The sequence below is a fragment of the Heteronotia binoei genome, chromosome 10 (assembly GCF_032191835.1).
Source record: "Heteronotia binoei isolate CCM8104 ecotype False Entrance Well chromosome 10, APGP_CSIRO_Hbin_v1, whole genome shotgun sequence".
Classification (NCBI taxonomy): Eukaryota; Metazoa; Chordata; class Lepidosauria; order Squamata; family Gekkonidae; genus Heteronotia; species Heteronotia binoei.
The window spans coordinates 102656838-102670357 of record NC_083232.1 but is presented as its reverse complement, the minus strand read 5'-3'; the positions used below and the strand labels follow the sequence as shown (position 1 = coordinate 102670357).

The 13520-nt window shown below is 52.6% G+C and overlaps 1 protein-coding gene across 2 annotated transcripts in view; it reads left to right on the top strand.

The window, feature by feature from the left end:
• The window catches only part of EPHA5 (EPH receptor A5), a 361969-nt gene that overhangs the window by 193124 nt on the left and 155325 nt on the right, over window positions 1-13520 (top strand). For both annotated transcript variants that reach the window (XM_060247843.1, XM_060247844.1), the window contains exon 4: window positions 10782-10937. In XM_060247843.1, coding sequence (XP_060103826.1) covers window positions 10782-10937 — 156 coding nt within the window. The remainder of the gene's footprint in view (window positions 1-10781; window positions 10938-13520) is intronic.

Genomic DNA, 13520 nt, shown 5'->3' with positions numbered 1-13520 from the left:
TTTCTTCTCTTTCTTTTGGAACAGGGTATCTTAAATGAAAACAGCAAATCACATTAGACCATTTCCCCGAAATGTATCCCTCGCTCTGCCTCAAAAGCCGGGCACTGAAGGTTTGGGCGTCAGGGCAGGCACGACGTTCTGTTAGCTGTGAAGTGGCAAGAAGTGTGAAGCAGCTGGAGAACACCCCCGCCCTCCTCAGTTTCAGAGGTGGCCCCGAGGAGGAGGCTCCAGGGGGTGGGGGGAGTTCAGAGTTGCTTGTCTGGCAGTCAAGAGACGGGTGAAGAGGGCCAACCAGGCAGCCTGCAAAGGTGCTTTGGGAGCCGGAGCTAAAGAGGATGTGCCAAGCACACACCTTCAGGGTACAAAAGAAGTTGAGTGATGCTCTACACACAAGGCACCCTCTGAAACTCCACTGATCAACAGGGGTTGCTTCCTCTCCTACAGATAGATCTCTTCTCCCTCCCTTCACAGCACCGGTGGCCCCCACACCACTGAGCGAGTGGGCTGCGTTTCATAGACACAGATGCTTTCCCTCCTCTGAACAGGGATTCTCTCGTTCATGGCCAGGGCCTGGGGAGGTTTCTTCCAGGTGTTTCCTGTGCCCACCATATCCACAGGACCCTTGCTTTGGGACAGGGTTGATGCCTCCAGTGCAGAAATCTTGGAGATTTGGTGGGACGGGGGGTTGGAGCCTGGGGAGAGCAGGGTTGGGGGAGGGGTGAAATGTTGGCAGGGCGTAATGCCAGAGAATCGCCCTGCAAAGCAGCCATTTTCTCCAAGGGAACGGATCTCTGGAGAGCAGTTGTAATTCTGGGAGATCTCCTGGCTGTCAAGCATGGAGGTTCAATGACGAGTCGAAGTTGATACAAATACTAGTTTATTGAAAGACTGATACTTTGGTAACAGGTTCTTGAGAGTAATGCTGAACATACATTGATACAACACTTTTAAGGCCTACTTCAAGGGATTCCAAGGGATGGGTTGCGGGGTAGCATTCACACAAACTATCATAAATGTCTACATTCCCATAGCATTATCAGGACCGTGTCCTTGCTTTCCCCAGATGTCTCTTACTCCTAGGTGGCCAGACCGTCCCGGTCTCCCGGGACTTTCCGGTTCTGGCCCCCAATTCCGGCTCCCGGCCTGGGTATACCGGACCATTAAGAGGTCCGGTTTAGCCAGCCAGAGAGCCGGGGGCCGCGCGCCCGGGCGGGGAAGGCGGCGAGTGAGGGAGGGAGCGACCCTGCGCGTGCGCAGATCGCTCTGCGCACGCGCAGGGACGCTCCCTCCCTCCCTCGCCGCTTTCCCCGCCCGCCCACGGGGCCCGGCGGTGGCGGCGGAGGCCCGGAGGGCGTCGAAAGGCCCGCGGGGGTCGCTGGAGGCCCTCCAGCGACCCCCGCGGGCCTTCCCGAGGCTTCCCCGGCCTCGCAACCCCCACCCCCCGTCCTTACCTGCCCGGGAAGGCGTCGGAAAGGCCCGCGGGGGTCGCTGGAGGCCCTCCAGCGACCCCCGCGGGCCTTCCGAGGCTTCCCGGGCCTCGCAACCCCCACCCCCCGTCCTTACCTGCCCGGGAAGGCGTCGGAAAGGCCCGCGGGGGTCGCTGGAGGCCCTCCAGCGACCCCCGCGGGCCTTCCCGAGGCTTCCCGGGCCTCGCAACCCCCACCCCCCCGTCCTTACCTGCCCGGGAAGGCGTCGGAAAGGCCCGCGGGGGTCGCTGGAGGCCCTCCAGCGACCCCCGCGGGCCTTCCGAGGCTTCCCGGGCCTCGCAACCCCACCCCCCGTCCTTACCTGCCCGGGAAGGCGTCGGAAAGGCCCGCGGGGGTCGCTGGAGGCCCTCCAGCGACCCCCGCGGGCCTTCCCGAGGCTTCCCGGGCCTCGCAACCCCCACCCCCCATCCTTACCTGCCCGGGAAGGCGTCGGAAAGGCCCGCGGGGGTCGCTGGAGGCCCTCCAGCGACCCCCCGCGGGCCTTCCCGAGGCTTCCGGGCCCGCAACCCCCACCCCCCGTCCTTACCTGCCCGGGAAGGCGTCGGAAAGGCCCGCGGGGGTCGCTGGAGGCCCTCCAGCGACCCCCGCGGGCCTTCCCGAGGCTTCCCGGGCCTCGCAACCCCACCCCCCGTCCTTACCTGCCCGGGAAGGCGTCGGAAAGGCCCGCGGGGGTCGCTGGAGGCCCTCCAGCGACCCCCGCGGGCCTTCCCGAGGCTTCCCGGGCCTCGCAACCCCCACCCCCCGTCCTTACCTGCCCGGGAAGGCGTCGGAAAGGCCCGCGGGGGTCGCTGGAGGCCCTCCAGCGACCCCGCGGGCCTTCCGAGGCTTCCCCGGCCTCGCAACCCCCACCCCCCGTCCTTACTGCCCGGGAAGGCGTCGGAAAGGCCCGCGGGGTCGCTGGAGGCCCTCCAGCGACCCCGCGGGCCTTCCCGAGGCTTCCCGGGCCTCGCAACCCCCACCCCCGTCCTTACCTGCCCGGGAAGGCGTCGGAAAGGCCCGCGGGGGTCGCTGGAGGCCCTCCAGCGACCCCCGCGGGCCTTCCGAGGCTTCCCGGGCCTCGCAACCCCCACCCCCCGTCCTTACCTGCCCGGGAAGGCGTCGGAAAGGGCCCGCGGGGGTCGCTGGAGGCCCTCCAGCGACCCCCGCGGGCCTTCCCGAGGCTTCCCCGGCCTCGCAACCCCCCACCCCCGTCCTTACCTGCCCGGGAGGGCGTCGGAAAGGCCCGCGGGGTCGCTGGAGGCCCTCCAGCGACCCCCGCGGGCCTTTCCGACGCCCTCCCGGGCCTCTAGCATTCCCCCCCCGTTCTCCTCCGCCGGGGGGGGGGGCGTCGGAAAGCCCTCTCCGCCGCCGCCGCCAGCTGCCGGACTCGCCGCCGCCGCCGGACTAGCCGCAGGTAAGGGGGCCGGGGGGGGGCTGGCGGGAGGGGGTGGCCTTCCTTCCTTCCCTCCCTCCTTCCTTCCTTCCTTCCTTCCTTCCTTCCTTCCTTCCTTCCTTCCTTCCTTCCTTCCTTCCTTCCTTCCTTCCTTCCTTCCTTCCTTCCCTCCCTCCCTCCTTTCTTCCTTTCTTCCTTCCTTTCTTCCTTTCTTTCTTCCTTCCCTCCTTTCTTCCTTTCTTCCTTCCTTCCCTCCTTCCTTCCTCCTCCCTCCCTCCCTCCCTCCTTCCCTTCCTTCCTTCCTTCCTTCCTTCCTTCCTTCCTCCTTCCTTCCTTCCTCCTTTCTCCCTTCCTTCCTTCCCTCCCTCCCTCCTTATGTTCTTATGTGACCCAGAGTGTTGGACTGGATGGGCCACTGGCCTGATCCAACATGGCTTCTCTTATGTTCTTATGTGACGCAGAGTGTTGGACTGGATGGGCCACTGGCCTGATCCAACAGGGCTTCTCTTATGTTCTTATGTGACGCAGAGTGTTGGACTGGATGGGCCACTGGCCTGATCCAACAGGGCTTCTCTTATGTTCTTATGTGACGCAGAGTGTTGGACTGGATGGGCCACTGGCCTGATCCAACAGGGCTTCTCTTATGTTCTTATGTGACGCAGAGTGTTGGACTGGATGGGCCACTGGCCTGATCCAACAGGGCTTCTCTTATGTTCTTATGTGACGCAGAGTGTTGGACTGGATGGGCCACTGGCCTGATCCAACAGGGCTTCTCTTATGTGACAATACTGACTTTGGTGGACCCAAGCACTGATTCAGTGTAAGGGAGCTTTGTGTTTTGTGACTGGAGTAGACAATACTGACTTTGGTGGACCCAAGCACTGATTCAGTGTAAGGGAGCTTTGTGTTTGTGTCTTCTAGTGCAATTTTGTTCTCAGATCCTGTATTTACTTCATCAGTATATGGGATAAGGCACTTTCTCAACTGTGCTGCATAATGCAGCCTATTTATTTTGTCCTGTTGGCTCTATCTGCGCCACCTTCATCACTTTCGGGGTGTGGATCCCCAGTGGAGTGGTCTCCCGACTCCCTCCGCCGGCTGTTTCTGATAGTCCTGCGCCCCCTCTTTCATTTGATATGTGTCCCGTGCGGGTGCCACCCTCCCGCGGGAGATGCCGCAAAATGAGCCCCCTTGAGGCTTATGGCGGCAGGGCTCGGGGGAAGCGAGCTAGACTGCTGTTCTTTTGAGGGGTTATAGAGTGTTTCGAGCCCGTCCCTGTGGCATCGGTCCCATCATTGTGGGGCCCAGGGGCCGGCGCAGCGGCACGCTGAAGCAGCCTGTCGGTCACTTCCAGGTTCCTGTCCTGCATCTCGACCGGTGTTATTAGTGACAGGCTGCTTCGGCGTGCCGCTGCGCCGGCCCCCTGGGTCCCTCAACGATGGGACCGATGCCACAGGGACGGGCTCGAAACACTCTATAACCCCTCAAAAGAACAGCAGTCTAGCTCGCTTCCCCCGAGCCCTGCCGCCATAAGCCTCAAGGGGGCTCATTTTGTGGCATCTCCCGGCGGGAGGGTGGCACCCGCACGGGACACATATCAAATGAAAGAGGGGGCGCAGGGCTATCAGAAACAGTCGGCGGAGGGAGTCGGGAGACCACCCACTGGGGGATCCACACCCCGAAAGTGATGATGGTGGCGCAGATAGAGCCAACAGAGCCAACAGGACAAAATAAATAGGCTGCATTATGCAGCACAGTTGAGAAAGTGCCTTATCCCATATACTGATGAAGTATATACAGGATTTGAGAACAAAATTGTTTCCGGCGGTGATATTTGGGGGATTTTTGGGGACGTCACAGGAAGTGCTGTGAAGTCACTTCCTGTTTCCGGCAGTGGCATTTGGGGGAAATGATGTCACAGGAAGTGATGTCACTTCCCGTTTCCGGCAGGTGACGCGGGGGAAATGATGTCACAGGAAGTGATGCCACTTCCTGTTTCCGGTGGTGGCATGACGTCACCGGAAGTGACGTCGCCGGAAGTGACGTCACTTCCTGTTTCCGGCGGCGGGCGCGCTTCGCGCGCGCACACCCCTACCCACCCACCCACCCCCCAGTGTCCCTGGCTGGCCTTCAGACATTATGGTCACCCTACTTACTCCCTTACAGGAATGTATGGGAAGGTGCTGATTACTTAGTTTCAGTTCTCACTACTTCTAATTATAAGCCATAAAGCAAGACGGGGGAGGGGGGGAAGGGAAAGAATAATAAGCTAGCAAGATTGGATCCTCCATGATACTTCCCAGACCGGCTTAGGCAGGTCCCTTAAACAATCAATTATCAATGGAATTTCACCTTGCTTGACACTGGCCTCCCCTGCTGATTGCCAAACCTGCTGTGGAACAAAGACTGGGGTGGGGCTGCCCAGGGGCAGGGCCGGCTTGGTCTCTTCCACCAGACTGGGAATGCCTTCGCCTCCTGCACTAGACTGGCCTTTGGAAGGCACTGAGCCGGCAGGCTTCTTCCGAGTGCACAGGAGCTGGCCCATGTCTCACTGCTGGGATGTGGCTCAGGACAGCTCCTATTGAAGGAAATGTTGTTTCCCTTTAAGGTGCCCCGGCCTTTGGTTTGGCTTTGCTACAAAAAGCCAACCAGGCTGCCCCCTTTGTGTCCCTCCTTCCTCTGCCTTTTAGCATATGAACCCTTGAAGCTGCCTGATTCTACAACTGTCTCTACACTAATGCACAGAGTATGGGAAACAAACAGGAGGAACTGGAAGTCCTAATAAAGAAAGGAGACTATGACATAATAGGCCTTACTGAAACTTGGTGGGATGACACTCACAACTGGAATATTAGGATTCAGGGGTACAACTTATTTTAAAGGGGCAGGCAAATGAGAAAGGGCGGAGGCGTAGCAGTATATGTGAAGGAGGTATATACTTGTGAGGAAATATGTGAATCGGAGCATGGCAGCTCAGTTGAGAGTCTCTGGGTAAAAATAAAAGGAGTAAGAAACAACAGTGATATTATGGTGGGGGTCTGCTACAGACCACCAAACCAGGCAGAGGACTTGGATGAGATACTTCTACAGCAGATTGCAAAGTTCTCCAAGAGAAGGGTACAGTGATCATGGGAGATTTCAATTACCCAGACATCTGTTGGAAGTCCAACTCTGCTAAAAATGAAAAGTCAAATAGATTCCTGGCTTGTCTTGCTGACAACTTCCTTTTCCAGAAAGTGAAGAAGGAAACAAGGGGATCTGCTATCTTGGATTTGATTCTCACCAACAAGGAAGAATTGATTGAAGAAGTGGAAGTAGTGGGCACCTTGGGCAGTAGTGACCATGTGATTTTGGAATTTGCAGTCTTATGGAAGGGAAAAGCTATACGTAGTCAGACTTATAGGTTGGACTTCAGAAAGGCAAACTTTGATAGACTTAGAACTATGCTGGATAAAATTCCATGGTCAGAAAGAATTAAGAGGAAGGGGGTTCAGGAAGGGTGGGAGTTTCTTGAAAGCGAAATACTGAAAGCGCAATCACAGATGATTCCTATGAGAAGAAAAAATGGAAATAGCCTAAAGAAGCCGAGTTGACTCCATAAACAGCTCTCTAAAGACTTGAGAAATAAAAAAGACTCCTTTAGGAAGGCCTTATAACCAAGGATGAATATAAACAAATCAACAGTGCTTGTAGAGAAAAAGTTAGGAAAGCCAAAGCTCAGTATGAGCTTAGGTTGGCCAAAGATGCTAAAAACAACAAAAAAGGGTTCTTTTCTTATGTTCAGAGTAAGAAAAAGAGCAAGGTCATGGTAGATCCATTGCGAGGGCAAGAAAGTGAAATTGTAACAGCTAATGAAGAGAGGGTGGAACAGCTCAATTCCTAGTTTTCCGCAGTCTTCTCTTCTGAGGAAAATGGTGCTCAACATGGCAAATGCAGAACATATAAGGAGGGTATGAAGTTCCAACCTAGGATCAGCATAGGGGTTGTACATAAACACCTAGGGCGTTTTCGCACTGACCTTAATCAGCAGCGACGCCCCTATTCACTGCGCAGGATCGGCGCGGATTTCGCACTAATTGCCGCGGAGCACCCGGAAGAGCCGGCAAGTCCCGCGGCTTTTGTGGCGCAAACAGAAACCGCCAAAAACCAGTTTCCATTTGCGCCGCAAAAGCCGCGGGACTTTCCAGCTCTTCCGGGTGCTCCGCGGCAATTAGTGCGAAATCCGCGCCGATCCTGTGCGGTGAAGAGGGGCGTTGCTGCTGATTAAGGTCAGTGCAAAAACGCCCCAAGTTTCTTTAAATGAAACTAAGTCCTCAGGGCCAGATGAATTGCATCCAAGGGTTCTAAAAGAGCTTGCGGATGTAATTTCTGAGCCTCTGGCTATTATTTTTGAGAATTCTCAGAGAAGAGGAGAGGTGCCGGAAGATTGGAAGCGGGCAAATGTTGTCCCCATCTTCAAGAAGGGGAAAAAAGAGGATCCAGGTAACTACCAACCTGTCAGCTTGACGTCTATACCTGGAAAAGTTTTAGAACAAATCTTCAAACAGTTGGTCCTGGAACATTTAGAAAGAATGGATGTGATTACTAAGAGCCAGCATGGTTTTCTCAAGAACAAGTCATGTCAGACTTACCTAATCTCTTTTTTTGAGAAAGTGACTACCTTGCTGGATCAGGGGAATGCTGTAGACATCGTTTATCTTGATTTCAGTAAGGCTTTTGATAAGGTTCCACATAGTATCCTTGTTGACAAGTTGGCAAAATGTGGTTTGGATCCAGTTACTGTAGCTGGTTGACAGATCACACCCAATGAGTGCTTGTGTATGGTTCCTCATCCTCTTGGAGAGGAGTGACAAGTGGAGTGCCTCAAGGATCTGTCCTGGAACCTGTTTTGTTCAACATCTTTATCAATGATTTGGATGAAGGAATAGAGGGAATGATTAAATTTGCAGATGTTACTAAATTGGGAGGGGTTGCAAACACAGAAGAAGACAGAAACAGGATACAGGATGACCTTGACAGGCTGGAAAACTGGGCTAAAATCAATAAAATGAATTTTAAAAGGGATAAATGTAAAGTTCTGCATTTAGGTAGGAAAAATCCAATGCATGGTTATAGGATGGAGGAGACTTGTCTTAGCAGTAGTATGTGCGAAAAAGATCTAGGGGTCTTAGCGGATTATACGCTGAACATGAGTCAACAGTGTGATGTGGTGGCTAAAAAGGCAAATACAATTTTGGGCTGTATCAACAGAAGTATAGTGTCCAGATCACGTGATATGATGGTATTGCTTTACTCTGTTCTGGTAAGACCTCACCTGGAGTATTGTGTTCAGTTTTGGGCACCACATTTTAAAAAGGGTATAAACAAGCTGGAATGGGTCCAGAAGAGGGTGATGAAGATGGTGAGGGGTCTGGAGAACAAGTCCTATGAGGAAAGGTTGAAGGAGCTGGGGATGTTTAGCCTGGAGAGGAGGCAGCTGAGAGGTGATATGATCACCATCTTCAAGTACCTGAAGGGCTGTCATATAGAGGATGGTGTGGAATTGTTTTATGTGGCCCTTAAAGGTAGGACCAGAACCAATGGGTTGAAATTAAATCAAAAGAGTTTCCGGCTCAACATTAGAAAGAACTTCCTGACTGTTAGAGCGGTTCCTCAGTGGAACAGCCTTCCTCAGGAGGTGGTGAGCTCTCCTTCCTTGGAGGTTTTTAAACAGTGGCTGGATGGCCATCTGTCAGCAATGCTGATCGTGGGAGTTTAGGGGGAGGTGTTTGTGAGTTTCCTGCATTGTGCAGGGGATTGGACTAGATGACCCTGGAGGTCCCTTCCAACTCTATGATTCTGACTCATCCCAGCACTCCATCAAGGACAGTCCTGCCTACTTGGACTGGCAGCAGCAGTTCTCCAAGGACTCTGGCTGAGGTCTTTCCCTCCAGTTACTGCCAGGTCCTTATAACTGCAGATTGAACCTGGGACTTTCTGCATGTCAAACGAGATGCTTGACCACCAAGCTGCAGCCAGTGGTGGACTGGGTCTAAAAATATTGGTTGCCAGGAGACAAAGGGGGCCCACCCACAACTATAAGACTATAAGGCTATCATTTAATTTTTATAAGAAATAAATAAAATTTTCAAAAAATACATAAGTGGATAAAAGGTACAATTAAAACTTTTGGGAAATATATGTATATATATTTTTAGTAATTACATATATTGTACATTTTACTGGCAGTATGTGGTAGATATTAAATGTAAATATTTAATATCTACTGTAAATTTTAGTTGCATTACTGTAATAATATTGGAACTTCTATTATATTTTCAAGCTACTAAAAGGACTTTAACCTTTTTAACCTCTTGTCTAACGTTTAAGGGGGCCACTTCATCAGGCTGACCCCCTGGCCTGCAGCCCACTTTACCTGATCTCAAGCTGGTCAGCAAACCTTTGCTGTCTTTTCTGCCCAGAACTCCTTCGCAGGGTCCTTCTATGGTGGCACCTTCTTTCGCTCCCTGGCTCCTCTCAAAGCACAACTTTTATGGGACGCCTGCGGTGATCTCTGAGACCTCCAGCCCACACCCCACCCTTGTGGCTTATTCCAGCAGCTGTGGGAGGCAGCTCTACACAGTTTGCATGGCAGTTAATGCATCCTTTGAGGCAAAATGCTGTTGAAGCAACCTGGCAACCAGCACTCTTGTCTTCAAGGGGGAGACCGTAGGTAGCGGGACCAGACAGCACCAACTTTAAGACTTCTGCTTGAGTGGCCGTTTTGTTTCCGGGGTCACTTTAGATGCTGGTTTTTCCATACGAATCCCTTTGCTTGTCTGGATGCTGATTTCTTTGGAGAACACTCCCTTCTCCCAAGGGTTCAGACACTGAACTATGAAGGCAGAAGACCTGCTTGGGTTCTGTCTCTTTTGTCTGCTGGGCTGTCTTCTGCTAGGAACAGAGCTTTGTACTGGGGATGCTGTGTGTCATGCCAACATATGTGATCAGCATTAGAAGTTACTGTGTTTAAAATGCCTGTTTCTTGTTGCAACAACCCACTCTTGTAATCTCTTGTTTGTAGTGGCAAATGAAGAATACAGCAAAGAGTGTCACATTCCTGAAAGGGCATCATTTGGCCTGACGTTGAGCTGCAGAGCTGCTCATTGTGCTTCATCATGATGTTATTATGGGATGCTTTCCTTTAAAAACAACTAAGGGCTTTTCCACATTCTTATTTCTCCCACTTGTAAGTTCCAGTGACTTCAGAGAGTTTTTCCTCTTATCCCATATGTGTTTTGCTTCGTCTGGTAGGCAGTTCAATATTTTTATGGTTTATGCCAGGCATAGGTAGATTAAAAGGGGATTAGATAGATCCATGGAGGATCAGTGGCTGCTAGTCCTGCTGACTCCACATTCAGAGGCACTAACCGTTGTCTGAATCCCAAAGCCCAGAGGCAGCCTCAGGGAAAGGGCTCGGCCACTGTGTCCTGTTGTTGGCTCTCCAGAGGAATTGGTTGGCCACCGTGTGGGAGAGGATGCTGGACGAGATGGACTGCTGGTCTGATCCAGAGGGGTTCTTCTGATGTCCTTATGTTATGTCTGAAGTACTCCAGACAATGAAGTAATTGAATTAACCAAAGCTTTCTGAGCTTTTACTCTCTGAAGAAATGTTTTCCCTCCTGGGACACTGGAAGTTATTGATATGAAGCTGCTTCCCTGATGGTTTGATCATTTGCACGACTGCAACACTTCTTCATCCCTTAAGCTGTATAGGGAGTGCACACATACCCCTGGTTTGCCAAATGGGGCAACTGCCTCCCTCTCCTGTCCTTGCCACGTGCATGCCCCTTGTCACAGAATATCTCCTGAGGGATCTTTGTCAAGCAACACTGACCTTGTGGATGGGGAAATACCCTTAATTTCTGGTTTATGTCTTGCAGCATGCCCCCCAGGATTCTTTAAGGACTCCCCCCAGAGTCCGGTGTGCACAAAATGCCCCCCACACAGTTACACACGGGAAGAAGCATCAACCTCCTGTGAGTGTGAAGAGAACTACTACCGGAAGGAGACGGATCCCCCTACGATGGCCTGCACAAGTGAGTTGACCTGCATTGAACATGTGGTTTATTTGAGGAGCTCAGTCACCAGCAACCATTGCCCGCATGCCTCTGCCTTCCCCTGTCTGATCCTTATTCCATTAATCGCTGATCTGACCGAGGGTGGTCCTGGGAATGGGAACTTCTCCGTTCTGAGATCCTGGAGACTAATTTGTAGCCTCTGAGGCACACACTCTGCCCCTGAGCCCTCCCCATGGCCTCTGGGTGGCTCCTGCAGAGTGTTCCGGTGCCACAACAGAGGGGGACAGAGACACATTAAGGCAGGTTCCCCAAACCCCTGGCAGTGCTTGTCTGTCTGTCTCTTTGCTGAGAGCCAAAGCAGCCAGCAGCAGCTCTGGTGGCTCACAGATCTGCCTCATTCCTGTCAAAAATGAAGCACAGGTGATCGGGGGGGGGGGGGGGGCGGCAGTGGTGGTGGTTCACAGGCGGTAGGAGCTGGGCCTGCCGCCTCTCGTGTGCCCACAGTCTGTCACCCCCAGATATTCCCAGTATCGCTATGGCCTTGGGGTTCAGGAAATATACAGTATTGCTGCATTTTTCTCCCATTATACTCTGTGGGGACCATTATAGTCAATAGTCCCCATAGTGTATGATGAAGAATTGATCTAGGGGCATCTGGGGCTCTGGAGGGGTGGTTTTTTTTTTTTATTTGCAGCAGAGCTGCTGGTGCCTCTCCTCAACCCCCCCCCCCACCTCCCCCAAGTTTCAAATAGATTGAGTCAGGGGTCCAATTCTATGGCCCCCAGATCCTCCATGGAAAGGGAACTCTCAGGCATTTAAAGGGACCGAGAGCCCTATAAATGCCCTACAGCTGCAGCTATCTGGTGTGACCCTGACAATTTTGAATATTTTTGGGATTTTTTGGGTAGAGCATTTTCAGATAGCCAAATCACTAGCTCCCTTGGTGATTGGATGAGAAAATACCTGACAAATACCAGTAAGGTAATTTATTAACAGCGGTAGTGGGGGTGGGAGAAGGGGGTTGGCTGGGTTTATACGGAGCGCCCACCCCTAGTCCCCGCTGCCTGCTTTGGCCTCTTGCTGTGGAATTTATTTATTTATTTAGAATTTATATCCCGCCCTTCCCACGAATGGCTCAGGGCGGCACCCGGGCATGTGGCTTCTGCTTCGCCTTCCTCACCCCACCCCCACCCCCCAGTCACCTGCTGCTTGGCCCTATCAGATTTCTCTGGCTAAACCTGCCGAGGGAGCTGCTTCAAGGACAGGTCTGGAGAAGCTTAGAAGGGTCCTTGGAGGGGGTTGTGTCGTGTGGGCTGGCCTTGCTTTTGCTCAGTTAACTTTGTTCATGGGCCTTGCCCATCACAAAAGGGAGGCCAGTCTCTTTCCAAGAGACCAAAAGTTCTGGGAACTTTCAAGGTGAACTCCCTGGAAAGGAGACCTGTGAGAGACTTGAGGTACTTCAGTAATGTCAGATCATACAGATCATACACAGCATGCCTTGTACTTTCCTAGATTTTACTTGTGGTACCCTCCACCCCCCACCCCCACCCCCTGCCCAGCTCTCAGCTGCAGAACTTAGATTGTTGCCTCCATGTGGTACCCTTTTAAGCCAGAGCAAAAAAAAAAAAGGTCTTTTGCTGTGCTTTAAACGGGAACTGGGGTTGCAGCCATGGGCAGAGCCTCTGGGTGAAAGCTGTGCCCCCAGCTAGTGTGTGTGTGTATGGGGGGGAGGGAAGAGTCCCTCAGTTCTGGTTTCCAATTCCCTTTTCCATCTCTTGGAAGGGGCTTTTTTCTTGAACAGCTGAGGAGGCAGCTCAGCCCTGAGTTGCCATTCTGCTGAGAATTTTGTCCAGTTGGTGCTTCTGTGCCAATGTGATGAGGCAGAAGGGGAGTTCACCTCAGCAGCAAAGGGTGCCGGACCGGATATGTGGCTTCCCTAGCAGGGGTGCCATTTCACACTCACACCCAGCATGACTGTGTTTCAGGCAGCCTTTGTTCCTCAGAAGCATAGCCTAGGATGCCGCCCCCACCCCAGTTCTCAGCTGCAGAACTTAGATTGCTGCCTCCTCCACAGGCGACATTCTAACTGCCCGACAGGTTTCCTCTGCCCCCCCACCCCCCACACAGAGGTGTTGGCAGCTCAGTTTCCCAGGCTGGGCCTATCTGGGAAGAGGGCTCTTGAACTCTTATGCAGGGAATAGCACCACCAGGGAAGCAAAATAGGAGTCAGTTGCACCTTTAAGACCAACTTAGTTTTATTCAGAACGTAAGCTTTCGTGTGCATGCACGCTTCTTCAGACAAGGAATGAGGTACAGTAAGCAGAGCCACACATAGCTGGTGGGGTTTGGAATGCCAAGTGGTACAAAGTTAAAATCCAGTAGCAGAATAGTAAAATTAACAAATTCAGAAAACCTTTGATCTGGGTTGCATTAGTGTGGGAAATCATAAAACAGTAACATGTCCGAATGTGAGAATGCCTGTTCTGAAAGAGAAGTACATTGGAACAAACACCTCCCCAGGACTGAACAGAGATGTTGTTTTGCTTTTTTATCTCATTACATATGCTAAACCCACTCTCACCAAGTATGGCGATATATCTA